Consider the following 19,011-nt stretch of genomic DNA (forward strand, 5'->3'; position numbering starts at 1 on the left):
AAAGAACTTGACTCATTCCCTTTTGAGAGGGGATGATCCATAGATGGATCACAGAGTGGCTGTAGGGCAGGAAGTAGAAGGTTGAGATTAATGGTTACTATTCAGATTGGACTAACGTAAGAAGTGGGATCACCCAAAGAATATATTTTTAGGACAACTGTTGTTTCCTATTTTCTTAAATGACATCAGTGATAGTATACAGGTTGTGATGTCAAAATGTAAAGATTGGGAGAGTGTTTAATGATCAGTAATAAGTAGGTCTTCTTCGGAACAAATTGGATAGGATTCAAAGATGGTCAGAAGGGGGACAGTGAAGTTTTAATGCAACGAAATGCAGTATCTTCCACTTAAGAATAGCAATCCCAGAATAACTTATACACTTGATGTGGTTTGAATTAAAAATAGCAGCGGAAGAAATGGATTTGGGAGTTACAGTACGAGAATACATGAAGTTCTCTGTTCATTCAATATATGAATAAACACTTTTTTCCCCCCTTCGGTCAGCTCAGATGACCATAATAGTTATTTACTACAGCCAAAGACTGCATTGTATCATTCATTTTTGCTTCAAATGTCTCTTTAGCTAATCTCTCATTATTTCAACATGTCCGTGTATTTCATTGAATCCAAGACTTTGTCTTATTCTCCTCATTTGTAATATGGGCCTCACTATTGCTACCATATGTTAGTTTTATTTTTCTTAAATCTTTCATATTTTTGTTACTCAGCTCTCAGCTCCATAGGTTAAAACAGGCTTGAGGCATTGTTTTGTGAACAGCTATTTGATTTTATACACCATTTTAATGTAGCATTATTAATATATATATATATATATATATATATATATATATATATATATATATATATATTACATAACCTGTCATCCACCTTTAATAATTTTTCTAATTCCTCCTGATATTTATTCAAACCACTCACTTCCATGACACAAGATGGAAGTTTGCTCCAACAGTTACCTTCTAGCCAAAAGATAATTTCTGCACATCTATTCTGCAACCATCTTCCTTAATTTGAATTTGTCCCCTTAATAACGTATGTTGCCTGAGAAACAGTAAGGATGCCATTAACATATAGTTCAATCAATCCATTTACAGAACAAAACCCGGAACACCCTCAGGTTTTGTTCTGTAAATCATCACCCTCACAGGCCCCCTGTGAGAGTGATGACGAGGAAACACTTCGAATTTCTCACAATGTATCTCCAATATGTAAGTTTCCAGACACTGCAGTTTGCAGGTTGGAAGTTTTTCTTGTTAAGGGTACCCTTTTGTTCTCCTCACTATTCTGCTTCCACTTCTCTGCATTTGTTCCAAAAGGTCCACACCTTTCCTAAAATTAGATTTTCAGGCCTGTAAGCAGTATTCAAGTTGCAGCCTAACCATTGCCTTATATAACAAAGTAATCAACTTCTTGTTCCTGCTAGCAAAATTCCTGTATATCATTCACAGAAATCCATGAACTGCCCTAGCAGCCCATCAGTTGTGCAGGCAGAGAAAGTGTCTGACTGCACAATTACCGCTAAGTTTTTTCATTCTCTACTACATTCAGTGCTACCACACATTTGGTGTTCAGTGCTACCACACATTTGGTATGTTGGTATGGGATTTACTGCTACTCACATGCAGTGTTTTGCATTTGTTGATGTTACGCTTCAATTGCCACTTGCTTAGTTTTTCTAGTTCTTGTTGCAGTAGCGTACCCCTGATCACTGTCAGTCACCACCCCACCTTAGTATCATCTGCAAACTTAGACATTAACCTTATATGCCTTCGTCAATATCATTAATGAATATTGAAGATAACAGTATTCTGGGCTTGTTGTATTATAACAACTCTGTTTTCTCTCCTGAATGACCCCATTATCTCTAGCAGTAACTTGCCCCTAATACTGCATTTTCCAATTTGTGTAGCAGTCTTTTGTCTGAAACAGTATCAGAAACTTTTCTGAAATCTGAGTATAGGTCACAATTATTTTTTGCATCTGGTTCCATAGTTACTGCATCATAGTATCCAATGTAAATATATCACCTATATTTACAGAAGAAAAACCCTTTATGTCAAAGAGAAATTATGGAAGTGAAGTTGAAGAATATGTAATTAATGATATTGAAATTTCACAATTATTTAATGAAAAAACTTTAGAGCCTGTGGGCCGGTAAGGCTCATGGGGTTGATGGCATATACCCTATAATCTTAACGGAGGCATCAAGTGAGTGCATTGAACCATTGAGGCTAATTATGAGAGCATCACTGGACTCTGGAGTGATTCCATTGGATTAGAAAAGTACCAATGTATCTCCAATATGTAAGGGCAGTTCTAAGAGCACCCCATTCCACTTATTATTATTATTATTAGCCATATGGTGCAAGGAAGCCTGAGGCTTATGCTGCACCAGCAAAAAAAAAAAAAATCTGAGAATTACCCTGAGAGAGAAGTAGAAAGGAATCATCAAGAAAGAGAAGAATGATTATATCCAGCTCAGGCTCAAGAGTGACTTCTATTCTTTCTAAAGTAGTGCAGAAATCCATTAACTGCCAACACTCCTGAACTATCTAGAAGCCTTCCATCTGATCAACAATCATCAGTATGAATTCCATCAGTGTTGATCCACTGGTGATATACTGGCTTATATTACCTTTCTGGGCAAATTCAATAGAAAAGTTTGGTTGAAACACAGGCAGTTGCTCTTAACATTTCAGAGGCTTTTGATTGTATTTGGTATAAGGGTATTCTAAATAAGCTTCCTTATGGATTGCCGACTTTTTTCTGTAATTGGGTATCCAGTTTTCTCTCTCTGACCATTCACTCTGGGTTATGGTAGATGGCCCTCTGTCTAACTTCTCTACTATTGCTGTTGTTCTCTCAAGGTTCAGTTCTTTCTACTACTCTTTTCCTTTTGTATATTAATGACCTCCTTCCATTGCCTGGAAATCCTACCCATAGTTTTGCTGATGATAGCACATTGCCCTCCACTTTTCAGTTTGAAAAACCTTGCCCTGCAGAAACAGCTTCAACTTAATATTAGTATTTAGTATTAGTAATGGCCGCGTGGTGCAAAAAAAAAGCCTGCACCAGCCAAAAAAAAAAAAAATTAATAAAAGAAAAGGAAATTAAACCTATCATCCTGTGCATTTCCCTCACCCGAAGGTACTATCCAGATGACCTTTGAATTTCCCCAAACTGTCAGCCTCTACCACCCATGTAGGCAACTTATTCCAGTAATTTATAACTCATTGGCTAAAATAAAACTTCCTGCAGTCCAATCTAAATATCCCCCCCCCCAACTTGAATTTATGACCCCTAGTTCTAGCATCATTTATAATCTTGAACATTTCGTCCTCATTCATTTTACTGATGCCTCTCAGAGCCTTAAACACCTCAATCAAATCTTCTCTAAGGTGTCTAGTTTCCAAACTCTGCGACCCACATATTCGAAGTCTTTCTTCATAAGGATGCCCTTTTGCCGATCTCACCAGTCAAGTTACCCATCTTTGCACCCTTTCAAGAAGCTCGATGTCTTTCTTTAGGTGTGGTCTCCATACTTGAACACAGTATTCCAAGTGTGGTCTAACATAAGCCTTATATAATGGGATTATCACATCCCTATCTCTACTTGCAAAATTTCAATAGATCATCGATAAGACACCATGGGCTTTCCTTGCAACCTGTTTACAATGCTCAGAGATTTTCATGTCTGACCGTATCGTAACACCCAAGTCCCTTTCCTCCAGTACTGGGTTTAGTTGAACTCCACCAAGTGAATAAGTTATTTTGGGATTACTGTTTCCCAGGTGTAATACCTTACACTTTGTTGGATTAAAGCATAGCTGCCATTTTTCTGACCATTCCTGAAGTCTATCTAGGTCTCTCTGAAGAAGCTCAGCTTGACAGTGATCATTAACTACTCTACCAATTTTAACATCATCTGCAAATTTAGCCATCACGCCCTCTATCCCTTCATCAATGTCGTTTATGAAAATTAAAAACAACAGTGATCCTAATACTGATCCTTGGGGAAACCCACTTCTTACATCAACCCAATCTGAGGAATAGCCATTTATCACAACCCTCTGTCTCCTGCCCTGAAGCCATCCTGATATCCATTTAAGGATTTTCCCAGTGATTCCAACCTGTTCCAGCTTATAAAGCAACTGCTCATGTGGGACTGGGTCAAAAGCTTTGCTGAAATCTAAATAAATAGTGTCGAAATTATTCCCTAAATCCAGCTCATGAGTGTCCCTTTCAAAATAGCGAACCAGATTTGTTAAACATGATTTTCCCTTTACAAAACCATGCTGAGTATCCTTGAGAATTTCAATTTGATCCAAGTGATCCTGCATTTCACCCTTGATCATTGCCTCCATGATTTTCCCTACCACTGAAGTCAGACTGACAGGCCAATAATTTCCCACTTCACTCTTAGAACCACCCTTATGTATGGGAGATACATTGGCACTTTTCCAATCCAACGGAATCTCCCCAGAGTCTAGTGATGCTCGCATAATTAGCCTCAGTGGTTCAGTGCACTCACTTGCTGCCTCCCTTAAGATTATAGGGTATATTCCATCAACTCCAGGAGCCTTGCTGGCCTGTAAGCTTGAAGGTTTTTTCATTAAATAATCTTGCGAAATTTCAATATCATTAATTACATATTTTTCTACTTCGCTCCCACAATTTCCCATTGCCACAAAAGGTTTTTCTTCTGTAAATATCGATGCAAAATAATTGTTGAGTTGTTCATTTGCAACGGCAGCTGGTGTATTTAATACTGTCCCCTTTCCCTTACGTAAAGGTCCGATCTGGTTTGTCCTGCTCTTCTTAGCATTTATATATGTGAAGAATTCCTCTTTGCTGTTTGCTAGCGATTTCTCATAAACTGCCTTTGCTTGTCGAACCTCTTTTGTGGCTCTCTTACAGATCATCTTGTTGCTGTTGTAGGCTTCAGTTCTTTTTATTGCTCTCTAACTTTTCCATGCCACCTTTTTCTGCTCAAGTAATGTGTCAACTTCACTATTTATCCAACTTGGAACCCTCCTCGTGGAGTATTTTTTTTTTAATGGTAAATACACATTAAAGGCGTCTGTGATTAATGTTTTAAAAGCATACCACAGTTCAATTGTATTCGTTCTCTGTGCAATATCTACCCAGTTAATAGAGGCCATGCCTTAAGGCATCGTAATTTCCTTTTCTGAAATTATAACCCATTCCTTTGCCTTTTACTACTGCTACCTCTCTTTTCATCATCCACTGAAGAACTCCGTGATCACTTCCTGCTACTGGTTCCTCTACTGTCAGCCCTGTTATGTCATCTGATTCATGCGTGATGATGAGGTCTAGGATATTCTTTTCTCTAGTACTTTCCCTGACATGTTGATTCAAATAACAGTCATCTAGTTGATTTTAAAATTTTGTTCCCCATGTCGAGTTTCCTTCCCATTTTCTCCAATCAATTAGAGGCAAATTGAAATCACCCATAATAAGACATTGACGCTTACTTGCCCATTCCATTTGCATGTAGAGGCTTTCATCATAATCTTCACAATCACCTGGTCTGTAGATTACTCCTACTTGCATTATACCTTTGTTTCCAACTATCTCACACTGTACAGATTCTCTACTAGCTCCAGAAAAGCTATCGTCACACACAGGCTGCTTCTGATAAGAAGCCTTACCCCACCATCCCTTTTATCTACCCTATCCTTCCTAAATGCATTATACAAGCCATACTGAAACTCATCATCCCCTATTTCCGGGTGGCACCACGTTTCCGTAAGCCCTATTATGTCCGCGTTACTTGTTTTAACCAGCAGTTCGAATTTGCTCATTTTATTGACAACACTTCTAACATTACTATATAAACAATTAAGACTTACTGTTCTTGTACATTTAACAACCTTAACACAGCCCTTGAAGTTTTTTAGGCTCTCTTCGCTGGCATTAGCTACCCACTTGCTTGAAACGTTTCTGCCCCCAGAACATCTGGATAATATGTCCAGTTGGGGAAACAGATAAGAACTCTTGAGGTATGTACAAGAGTTACCTTGATCAATATTATCAGATAAACGCGTCAGTATTACCCACAGTCCCCCTGACTAGCAGTTTCCCTGAACCTTTAATAAGGTATCCTCAATAATACTGGCAAAAAGTTTTGCACCACCTTTGTTTAAGTGTATCCCATCTCTACAAAACAAATTCCTTCTACCTACAAGTGTGGGCCAAGCTAATAGAAATTTCCCCCCTAAAGCCTTGCAGAATCCAAGTCTTCAGTTAATCCACAAGGCTTTTAACATATAATCCCTCCTATTGTGTCTGGGCAGAATTGCAGACACATAGACATTGTGGCCTAGCTCGCGGCATTTCCTCAGCATGGTCCTGTATTTTTCCAACAAATCGTCAGATCGTGTATGTTTAACGTCATTAATCCCCACGTGAATAATAATATTCTCTTTATCCCCCTTAAAATCTGACAATCTGTTGGTGACATAATTAATAGTTTCTCCGTACCTTGACAAGGTATGGTATGATGATATTAATGTGTTTGACATCTTAATACAGCTACTAAACTATCACTAGCATTATTTTGCGGAAAAATCTCATTGATTGTAGGAATATATGAGAAAGAAGAATACCAGCCCAACCAATTATATCCTGCTCTTGTTAGAAGAGTACAAAAATTAAATTTACATAGAGAGTATTTTGTAATCAATTTCTTATTCAACATTGATAGAATCAACTTTATCCTTTTTTATTTTAATTGATCAGGGAAAAAATAAATATTTGTATGTAGATAAAGTCCTTCCCACCACATGAAGCATACAGTTAGTTTAGAGGACAGCCATACATTATTTCTGTCACCAGACCAAAAGAGTAATGCACTACAAAAACTGTCATGTAGAAAAATGCCTTTTCTGGTAGATTCAAAATGAGGAGGATTAGGTATTTCCAGAAATTGAGTGACAATGATTTAATGAGAATGTGCTATAACCTCTAGTTGAATATTTTGAAGATACCTGTGCTGGAAGTCTAGCCAGAAGCAGAATAAAAAGACTCCCCTAGGTTTTCTATTGATTGTTAGAAAGTCTGTATTGCAGTCAAAGGATAGCATAAAGCACTTAATTCATTGATGCCTTGTAGACGTGATGCATGATGGCCTAATATGCCAATTTGCCATAAAACAACAAATCAACATCATTTGATGCCTGAAGAAAGAGTAATGCATGGATAATTTGAATTGGAACAGTTTGTTTCTGGAGCTGAACCTCTAACTTCTAGAAACTATTTTTAAAAAATATAGTTGCAAGAATCAGAATATAATGGAGAGGTATGGTGAAACATCAAGTATTTGCATGTATAGTTTCTAACCACAGGTGAGAAACTGAAATAAGTAAGTGGAAAGATTCATCAAAAAATAAAACTTTAAAAACAGACTTTTCTAAATTGTTTTTTAAATACTGGTGGCCTTGTTATATCTTGAGCAATTTTTATTTTATTAGCAATAATCGATTTTAAAATGACTTTACTTGCCTGCTATGTGCTCCTGCATTTCAAGATTTTAAACAAAGTACAAGATCTGTTCAATAAAGAATGATCATAATTTTACATGAACAGGCACACTGCTTGCTATTTTTAACTGAGCTTTTGAATTAAGATCAAACCAAGCCACACAGCAACTGCATAGGTGACTCATGTGCATGGTGTGACATTGGCAGTCAGCCAAGTTTATGCCTGTTTGGTTTTGCCTACATAACAATGGCGTGGCATGCAAGGAACAGTATGCTGCTCTCAAATTTTGCTTCTGTCTCAAGAAAACATCAGCTGTGGCATATGAAATATTAAAAGAAGCTTATGGTGAATCTATGCTTCCATATAGCACAGCCCACAGGTGATTTAGAATGTTTAAAGGTGGATGCAAATCAATCACAAAAGTCAGCAGTCCTGGAACTCCAACCACTGCCATAACCACAGAAACCATAAGTACTGCTCCTGTAATTGCAAGAGAAAATCGTTGTATATCAGTAAGAAGCATTCATGATATTCTCCTTGACTATTTGTATGTGACACATGCTTGTGCACGTGGAGTTCCAAGACTACTCACACTTGAGCAACAGAAAATTCGTATGGAAGTTTGTCAGGAATTGCCATGGATGGTTACTGAAAATGATGTTCTACACAAGGTGATAACAGCTGATGAGACATGGCTTCATCATTTCAACCCAGAGAATAAGCAACAAAGCTCTGTTTGGAAGGCAATGCCATTGCAGGAAAGGTTATGGTCAACTCTTTTTTTGACATTCAAGGAATGGTTTACCAACGCGTTGTGCCATGTCATACAACTGTTACAGAACCTTACTATAGAGCTGTACTGCACATTTTTGTGGGATCGCATTCATTGCAAACAACCACAGCTACATGCAGGTGTGTAGATGCTGCATCACAACAATGCAATGAGCACTTAGCCAGCATTAATGTCAAATGTGTTCCTCATCTGCCCTACAGCCCTGAGCAGATGAGGCAGAAACGTTGGGGTAAGTGCATTTCATTAAATGGGAACTGCTTTGAAAAGGACCATCAAAATATGGATGATTACAAAGATACGTTGCGAAAAAAAAAAAAAAATTATGATCATTCTACATTGAACAGCCTTCGTATGTGTAAACTATAAGTCGCTAGTAACTACCATGATTACTGTAAACATAGTTGTACTGATTTTTAAAGCATATTTAGTTACTCTTTCTTTTCCACTTAGAGAGAGATTATAAATTTATAATCCATGATCCTGTAATGTTTCTTCTAAATCAGTGATTCCCAACCTTTTTTGAAAATGCAACTCATTTTGACAATTTAATATGGCTTTATGGCCCAAATCAATTCAAAACTTGTGGTGGGGGGGGGGGTGATGACTTCATTTGAAATATTTTTTGAAAATTCTGAAGTCAAATGAAGCCGTTTTCATATTACATCAAAGGGGTGGGGGGGGATACACTCTTCTTAAATGAATCATTTCTGGAATTTCTATGCATATCCTTTCCTGCTGTAATTATCAAATAAATCCATGCATTTATTAACATACTATCTTTTTACTGAACTTATTTTTCAAATAAAAGGTAAAATAAAATTTATAACTTGCTGCTATAATTGATACAAAAACAGATATGTAAATAAGATTGTGTGAAGCAAATATCAGATTTGCTCTGCTTTACTAATGAAAAAAAAAACGTGTGTCCACCTTATGTCTGTGGTATCAAGCAATATGATTTCGCTAACAAGAAACAAAGGCAGGCATATATTTTGCAGCTAGTAGCTCTAATCTGGTTCATTGTTTTATTAAATATTACTTATCAGTATTTTCATGTCCCTTAACAAATCTAATGATGACCCATGCTTGTTGGTTCCCTTAGGCTGGGTACCACTGTTCTATATGAAATAAAATGAAGGGGTTTTTTTTTTTTTTTTTTAACCTAACTGTATAGTCTAGTGTTTGCTATGAATTCTCCCCTTATTCTTTTCTCAAATTTATATTCTTGATCTTTTTCATCACTGCATTTTAACTTGCAGGTTTTGGTCTTTTGTTGGTTTTATATAGAACCTTATGCAAATTTCACTGATATTGTGAAATTCTCATTATTGTTGTTGAAACAAAACAAGGTATACTTTCAGATATTGAAACAAAACAAGGTATACTTTCAGAGCTCAGTGTTTGACCACTTAGTTTGGAAAGAATGACATGACAGTAATGTAATGGCTCAGTGGAAGTTCTGGTCTAGTCCACTGAGGTGTATGTTATGGATGTTTAATGGTGCATAAGCCATTGCAGCTTATGCACCACTAAACACCATTAGCATACACGCCATTTGTCCAGTTAAAAGCTGCCCTACTGGATAATTAGAGAAGTATATCCATTGACACCTATTTTAAATTGTTGTGAAGTGATCCCGTAACAATTGCACATTATATTACAAATTAAAACTAAATATTTGTTACCTTTTCTAATGTCCTAATACTTTTTGGTAGCATAGTGAATATAATGTTTATAGTGTAAAATATGATATTATATTAAATATTTATTATTTGCTCATTTACTTTCTGTGCATTCCTTTTCTTATTATTGCAGATTAGAGGCTCAGAAGGAAGAAGTATGGGGTGATCGAGTAACAGTAGTATCCTCTGATATGCGAGAATGGGATCCTCCTGAGAAAACAGATATATTAGTTTCTGAATTGTTAGGTTCCTTTGGTGATAATGAATTATCACCAGAATGTCTAGACGGAGCTCAAAAGTTTCTAAAAGGTAAGTGTAATGTAGAATGCTCATATAATATGCTACATGAAGTTAATGAACAGCATTAGCTTTAAAACATCTGTCTTATGAATGCTGTAATTTAAAAATTAAATTTTTTTTAGATAAGCAGTTCTCAACTTTTTTCCACCATGTCAGACTCAGCAGACCATTCTCATGTGTTCAACATACTGTATACTACAATCTGCCAAATTTTTAAACAGGCAGCATATTGTAAAAGTATTGCACAAAAACTTATTAAAATTTTTCAAGAGCACAATTGAGAACCACTGGTTTGTGATGCCATTCGATATAAGATAGCCAATGTTCACTTCACTTAATGAAATTTGTAATAGAATTGTGTTTCATAGGTTTGGCTCTGGCTAATTATATCTTGAAGCCAAGGACAAAATCTTAAAACCGTAGAAATATGAATTAATTTCATATTCCTACAGATGTAAAGTGCCCAGAAAGCCAGTTAACGTATTACTTACAATATAATTGCAATCTTCACACATGAGGAGTTATTCAAGGAGGAGAGGGCTAGATATTTATCAAACTCTAACAGGGAGTTAAATGACTTTGTAATAACTGAGAGCAAAGTGGAGGAGAAATTGTTGAAGTTAAACATAAGAAAGGCACCTGGGGTGGATGGGATCTATCCAGTTATATTAAAGTAGGCAGCAAAGAAAGTAAGCAAACCTTTAGCCATAATTATGAGAGCATCCTTGGACTCCGGGGTGGAGGGGTCCCCATGGACTGGAGATGTGCAAATGTGTCCCCAATTCACAAAGGGGGGATTGAAGGTTGACACGAGTAATTACAGACCAGTTAGTTTAACTTCTGTCCCTGGTAAAATAATGGAGTCACTGGTTAAAGATTCATTGCAGGATCATCTAGACAAGACTGCAGCAATAATTCAGACACAGCATGGGTTTGTTAAGGGGAAGTCTTGTCTCACCAATTTGATTAGATACTATGATGTGGTCACAAAGGAACTGGATACAAAAAATAATTTTGATACTGTTACACATGGAAGACTACCGTACAAATTGGAGCAGTATGGCATTAAAGGCAAGTGGCTACAATGGATAAAAGGGTGGTTGAGTGAGAGAAGACAGGGAATGGTGATAATCAATAGATACTACTCTACATGGGCTGTTATTAGTAGTGTCCCTCGGGGTTCAGCGTTAGGCCCATTGTTGTTTTCTATATTTATCAATGATATTGATGAAGGTATATCAAGCTTAATGTGAAAGTTTGCAGATGATACAAAGGTTAGCAGGGTTGTTAATAACAGGATCTGGAAAAGCTGGGCAGATGGGCTGAGAAGTGGTAACTGAAGTTTAACATTAAAGTGCAAAGTACTGCATATGGGTAGCAGTAACCCCAGAGAAATGTACCGACTGGGTGGTGTTACACTCAGGGTAGTGGAGAATGAAAGAGACCAGGTGTACTTGTGCAGGCAGATATGAAGTTTTCTGAGCAGTGCAGACAGGCTGCCAGAGGTCATGGGGTCTTGTCAGTGATATACAGGAATTTTGTGAGCAACGATAAGGAGGTGATTATCCCCTTGTATAAGACAATAGTCTGGCCACACCTTGAGTGCTGTATACAGGTCTGGAAGTGTCATTTTAGGATGTAGAGTTGCTAGAATGAGCACAGAGGACAATAAGACTGGTGAGCGGAACAGAGGGGGCCCCCTCTTATGAAGGAAAGGCTTAAGTTCTGCAAATTGATGCTTCTGGAGACTAGGCACCTGCGAGGCGATCTGATTGAGGTGTATAAGGCTTTTACTGGATTGAGCAGGCTCAATGCTGATGGGATTCTTCCTCTTGCTCAGATTACAGACCTAAGGGGGCATAGATTGAAACTGAGGATAGATGGTTATAGAATAGATGTGTGGAAATTTGCCTTTAGCTAACAGGTAGTTGATTGCTGGAACAAATTTTCCATCTGTTGTTGGAAGTTGATAACTTAAATAAATTCAAGGCAGAACTAGACAAACATTTGGAACGAATGGATGGGTGAAATGGGAAGGTTTTTTTTTTTTTTTTTTTTGACTGATGCTGTATAAGTTTGCTTTCTTGCATCATATGCATCTACTAATGCTAATACAGCAGTATTAAGCACTGAAATCTAAAAATTAGGGTAGAATTATAAAATATCAATAAAAATATGTTCTTGGCAAAATGTCATATCTTTTATGGGAGAGTGTTAAATAAAAAAAGACAGATGGACTTTTAATTTCTTTTCATTCTCATTGTAATTAAAATTGAAAAGAAATATGCTTTTATGTGACTCATAATAATCAGATCATGCCCAAAAATTGTGTAGTTTTGCATAATTCAAACATTTGTTATTAGTAGTGGCAAATGATGCAAGAAAGCAAGTTTATACATCATCAAAAAAAAAAACGTTCCCATTTCATCTATCCATTTCCACCAATAGTTTGTCTAATTCTTCCTTGACTTTATCCAAGCTATCCACTTCCACAACAACAGATGAGAGTTTGTTCCAGCAATTGACTTCTCAATCAGTCTATACTTTTTAGTCCTACAATAAAAATCATTAATCATTGCTGGCTAAAGGCAAACTTCTGCGTAACTATCTTCAACCACCTTTCCTGAATTTGAATTTATGACCCCATGTTTTTAGTCTGAGCAAGAGGAAGAATCTCATTAACATGAAGCTTGCTCAATCCATTCAAAGCCTTAAGCACCTCAATCAGATCACCTTGCAGGTGCTTAATTTCCAGATATTGTAATTTGCAGAGCTGAAGCCTTTCTTGGTAAGACAATCCCTTTGTTCACTTCACCAGTCTCATCTCCCTTCTCTATATCTACTCCAACAGCTGTACATTCTTCCTAATGAAGTCTCTAGTCCTCTATGTATTACTCAAAATGTGGCCTGACCGTTGCCTTATACAATGTAGCAAAATTCGTGAATATCATTGACAAAATCCCAGGTTGTTTTCATTTTTCACTACCCTGAGTGTAGTGCCACACGGTTGGTATGTTAATCTGGGATTACTGCTACCCATATGTAGTACTTTGCATTTTTCAATGTTAAACTTCAATTTCTATTTTTCAGCACAACTATCTAATTTTTCTAGATGCTGTTGCAGTAGCAGACCAACATTACTGTCAGTAACCATGCTGCCACCTTCATATTGTCTGCAAACAGACATTAAGCCTGATATACCTTCATCAGTATCATTAATAAATGCAGTAAACAATGGGCCCAGCACCGAACCCAGGGAGACTCCACTGATAACAACCCTATGTCTTTTCCCATTCAACCATCCCTTGATCCCTAGTAGTAACTTGCCCTTAATGCCACATTGCTCTAATTTGTACAGCAATCTGTTATGTGAAAAAGTATCAAAAGCTTTCCTAAAATCCAAGTATATGATATCAAAATTTTTTTCATTCAGTTCCTTTGTTACTGCAACATAGTATTCAATCAAATTGGTCAGACAAGATCACCCCTTCAGAAACCCATGCTCTGACTGAGTTATAACTGCACTCCTCTAGACAGTTCTGCATTACTTCTTTAACCAGTGATTCCATTATTTTCCCTGTAACAGAAGTTAAGCTAACAGGTGTGTAATTACTCATTTAACCTTTTGATTCTTTGATGTAATAGGGAATATGATCATCCTACCCCATAATTAAACAACTCTCATGCTGTTTACGAGACTGATAATAGAGTCTTTTGGGTAATAAGTATTGGCTGCAACTTTTGAACATCTCTGTTCCCACCTCTGTCAAAACCAGATGGTTCTGTTGTCACTTCAGCCAAGAATAAAGCTAACCTGCTAGCATCCCATTTTTCTTCCAACTCATGTATTAATGATCTTGGTAAAACACCTCCCACCATTCCCAACACACTCCATTCAATGTCTACTGTGGTCTTCTGTCAAAAGGATGTTAGAATTTTGACAAATCTTGATGCTAAGAAAGCTGCAGGTCCTGATGGTATTTCTTCACTTTTTCTCAAGACCTGTGCTCCTAAACCTACTCCTGTTCTTTGTCGCCTTTTTTCATTTTCTTATTCCAAAGGTGTTTTTCCTTCTGCTTGGAAATTTGCTCGTATCCAGCCAGTTCCTAAAAATGGTGACAATTCCCTCCCATATAATCATCGTCCCATTGCAATTACTTCTACTCTTTCTAAAGTGATGGAAAAATCAATTAACTGCCATCTCTTCAACTATCTAGAAACCTTCTGTCTGATAAACAATCGCCAGTATGGATTCTGGTAGTGTCAATCCACTGGTGATATTCTGGCTTATGTTACCCATTTATAGACAAATTCAATGGAAAAATTCGGTGAAACACAAACAGTTGCGCTTGACATCTCAAAGGCTTTCGATCGTGTTTGGCATATAGGTCTTCTAAACAAGCTTCCATGTTATGGTTTGCCAACTGTTTTTAGTAATTGGTTATCCAGGTTTCTCTCTGATTGCTCACTGAGGGTGATGGTAGATGACTCTGTCTTCTAACTTCTCCACTAATGCTGGTGTCCCCCAAGGTTCAGTTCTTTCCCCTACTCTTTTCCCCTTGTATATTAATGACCTTCTTCCATTGACTGGAAATCCTATTCATAGTTTTGCCGATGATAGCACATTGCATTCCACTTTCCATTTTGAGAAACCTTGCCCTGCTCAATCAGCTTCAATTTCTCAAAAATCTGCTACCAATTCCCTAAATGCTGATCTTCAGGTAATTCTCCAGTGGGGCAAAGACAACTTAGTTGATTTCAACCCTTCTAAAACTCAGTCTTGTCTTATTTCTCACAAAAAGGATTCTTCTGCTCCTATGCTTATCTTTAGTGACACTCCGATTTCTAGGCAAAATGATATATCTCTTTTGGGGATTACCCTGACTTCTAATCTCTCTTGGCACAAGCACATTACAAATATTGCTTCTTCTGCATCTAAAAAACTTGGTTTTCTCTATCGCTCTCGGCATTACTTTTCTTCCAAACAGCTGCTCACTCTGTATAAATAGCAAATCCTCTCTGCCATGGAATATTGTTCCCACGTCTGGGGGTGGTGCCCCCAAAACCTCTGTCAGGCTTCTTGATTCCATTCAGAAGAGGGCAGTTAGGTTGATTAATGATTCATCTTCACTCGCTGTCTCATAGAAGTACTGTTTCTGCTGCATGCCTCTTCTACAGATACTTCCGTAGGCACTGTTCTTCTGAATTGGCTTCTATAATTCCCGCTCTTTCTTTCAAAACAGTCGGAACACGTGCCACCACCAGCCAACATCCATTTACTGTTCAACTGCCATTTTCTCCAACAACCTTCCTTCATACGTATTTCCTGAAGATTACAGTGTACAGAAGTTCAAGTCCAGTGTCAACAAATATCTTCTTTCATCTTCTCAACCTGCAACCCAACCCCGTGGTCTGCCCACACTACTCCTGTTACCTCTAAATGACCCATAATTGCACAAATTTTGATGCAGACGCGCAAACAAACGGTGGTCCAGTACATGTCTGTTTGGGAAGCGTTCTCCATAAATTCATTGAGCGGCTCGTCCATTGCCCTCTGCTAATCCATACAATAGGTTCATGTCTGCCAGCTCACAGTTCGTATATCGATGCATGCTCATTGTGCAGCGACTACTGCTTGAATGAGTAAACCAGAAATTTTCCCTCTCGTGAACTGATGAACAGCGCCTTGTTCTGACTTACGGTGACATTTCCGGTAATGGGTTCCTATGCGATTCACATTCCTTTAGATGTTACTACCTCCCCTAAACGTTTGTACCAATATTTTTGAGACATCCTGTATAATTGTCTGGTACCCTCTTTAGTTCCTTATGAACTGTGAGGACATAAGCATCTGGGAATGTAAACACTGTTTTCCCTTTCCATTTGACACCCATAAAATACCTGTACGGTTTACTTTTTTTTCTTTTTTTTTTCTTTTTTTTTTTTACATACAAATAGAGCTTTGTCCTCATTTTAGGCTGTTTACAACAGCTACAGGTGTTGTGTCAACTAATTGTTTTTCCTCCTTGTCTGTCACTCCTGTGTACTCACACAGTGGTAGGTTGGGAACAATCTGCCATATTATGGACTCCTTCCATGCTTGTCACATTTAACATGTATCTATGAATTGACTGTAGTTCACTTGCTGCCATTAGGGTAGATAGTCTTATTTGCCTATCTTACCCCATCAGTGGTTTTCTTATGTCTGTTTATTACTATCATATGAATTGGGTTCACCTCAATTCGCTAAATGTAAGAAATTATTTCAGTTTTCTTTTGCAAGTATGCAAAAGAATACTTAAGTATAATGTTCTCCTTAACTGTAAGGGTTTTAATTTTTTGTCAATGCTATTAATAATTAAGATATGTGTGAAAGGGGGATGATACATGATTAGCCATTAACTGTGATCTAAAGGAAATTAAAAACTCTGGGCAATTCAGTTACACCACACGATAAAGTTTTTAAATGTTTATTGAAGTGAAACACATCAATTTACGCTTAATACTTTGGCAATGTTTTGAGGTTTGTCTGAACCCCATTGTCAGCCTACAGGGGAAGTTAAAACATGAAAGAAATCAAATTAAAAATTGTAGGCTTATAACAGTGTTGCATTGTGAAGTTACATTAATGAATTTTAATGCAACATTGGCATTCTTTTGATTAAGTTAGATAAATTACTTAAATTAAATTCTTTACAAAATTACAAAGAAAATTTGCAAGAAATTTTCAATAAGGGCTAATGAGAAAATTGCAGTTTAAATTTGGAAACTACAAGGACTACTTGGTGTTATAGAAAAGAGGTGCACAAAAACATACAGAAAGTTAAAGTAAGTTAACTCTAAAAGGGAGGGAACATAGAAGTAAAATCTAAAGAAGAATATCAAATAAGTAAGATTTTGGAAAGGCAACTGGATTTGCCATTTGTCATTCAGTTGAAGAGAGGTCTGTGTTTCAATCTCATCTGAGAGAGGAAATTCTTAAATGCTCTTTCAGTCAAGGTTATTATTATTCAGCGTGAAGTGGAAAGAATAGGATTTCTCTTGTAAGTTATTCCTGCATTTTCAGCTTGAACAACATGCAAAATGGCATATGAAGATGCACATTTACAATAATATGACAAAAGTTACATCTGGGATGCCATATGAACTGGTACACATTATGACCAAACTAGATGATGCATCAAGAAACTCTCAAATCCTTTTTAAGATTTTGTCAGAAATCTCAATCACTAATGTTATATGTTTGATATTAGATATTATTTTTACTTGCATAGAAAGCGAGGAACATTGGAATCAATTTGTAGTTGTTTATTTTTAAACAAATTTGTAATATTGAGAACTGTTCTTTATAGATGATGGAGTTAGCATTCCTGCATCATATACATCTTATATAGCTCCTGTTATGTCACCAAAACTGTATAGTGAAGTAGCATTGATGAAAGAGAGATATAAGCATCCTCTGGTATGATTGTTAGTTCATTTTTGTTATTATTTAAGTGATAAAATATTTTTATTTTTAAGGACAAGATATTTAGAAGGGTAAGCCGAAAAGTAATGCTTCTCATTGCATAACTTTTGGAGGAATAGAGATAAATCAGAAAGAAAAAATATATATATACTATAGACAAAGAGAAGTTGTCTTTAATTTAATGTATCATTTTTTTCTACTAACCAGTTTTTGTATTCTGTTCACGAAAAATTCTTTTCACAAAGAAGCCAAAAGTTGCTTTAACTTCATCAGTTATATCTGTTGAGATCTTTAAGCTTTTAGAACAAAACGGGTAAAAATTGAAAGATGAAGAACAACTCGTCAATGCTGCATGGCTGTAGAAAAAGTGAAGCTGCTTGTTGAAGTAAAGCAATATTGCTGTATTTCCCAGAGAGTTTAAGCTTGTCCAATGTCTCTTCAGTGTATTTGACTTAATTGATCGTCCCTTTTTCCAAAAATTCAGTGTGAATGTGGCTGAACAGCCATTGTGCTCCTAAAAACCTCTGAAGTGGAAACACCTCTGAACCACAGTTCAGAGGTATTTCCATTTAAAATAGTGTAAATGAATGCCACACAAACCCTCCTGTATGTGTATCATCTAGAAACTATTAGTTATATGCAGTGGTGAGCTGTGAATATTTTAACAATGGGCTCGCAGTTTTTCCAACTTTCTACCGAGTAAATTTGATCGGTCACGGAAGTGACGTCATCCGCAGCTTGCACTAGAGGTGCTTCCCACGCTCGCACTACTAGTACTGTGATTATAGTGCGTGACGCATTTTTCGTGACCAGTATGATATCGTGAGTCGGGAAATTTAGGGGGGGGAACAGTTGCGGTTTATTACCCCTTTAACTATGCTTATAAGTAAATGTGTAAAATGTTCCTAGGTCTATCTAAAAAAAAAACTTAAAAACCTGGTCGTCATGCCTCGCCTTATGATGATAACTGGATACAACGGTGTCTGGAGTTCTAACTTTTTAGAATTTTTGAATAGTATGACGTCAAAATCATGCTTCCTGAAGTTACTACTGCAGTAAGTATGATTTCAACAATACAAATATTTGTCAACAATTTCTTTTTTCGTCGTGCATTTCATTACATTCCATTGTTAGGTGCCCCTAACAGTTGCGTAAGTCGCTTCAACTACAAGATCGGTACATCAATCTGTGCTATTTTACAGAGATATTTAGATACATTGCACTGGCAAGTATACATCTCTTACTTT

At 36.9% G+C, this 19,011-nt stretch overlaps 1 protein-coding gene across 1 annotated transcript in view; it reads left to right on the forward strand.

Annotated features, from left to right (window-relative positions):
- The window catches only part of csul (protein arginine N-methyltransferase 5), a 243,651-nt gene that overhangs the window by 169,630 nt on the left and 55,010 nt on the right, over window positions 1–19,011 (forward strand). Inside the window, exons 12-13 of the mRNA XM_090384061.1 lie at window positions 10,130–10,305; window positions 17,649–17,758. Of these exons, the coding sequence (XP_090240187.1) occupies window positions 10,130–10,305; window positions 17,649–17,758 (286 nt within the window). The remainder of the gene's footprint in view (window positions 1–10,129; window positions 10,306–17,648; window positions 17,759–19,011) is intronic.

This window comes from Mastigoproctus giganteus, chromosome 10 (genome assembly GCF_048544385.1).
Source record: "Mastigoproctus giganteus isolate SK-2022 chromosome 10, ASM4854438v1, whole genome shotgun sequence".
In the NCBI taxonomy this organism is placed as follows: Eukaryota; Metazoa; Arthropoda; class Arachnida; order Uropygi; family Thelyphonidae; genus Mastigoproctus; species Mastigoproctus giganteus.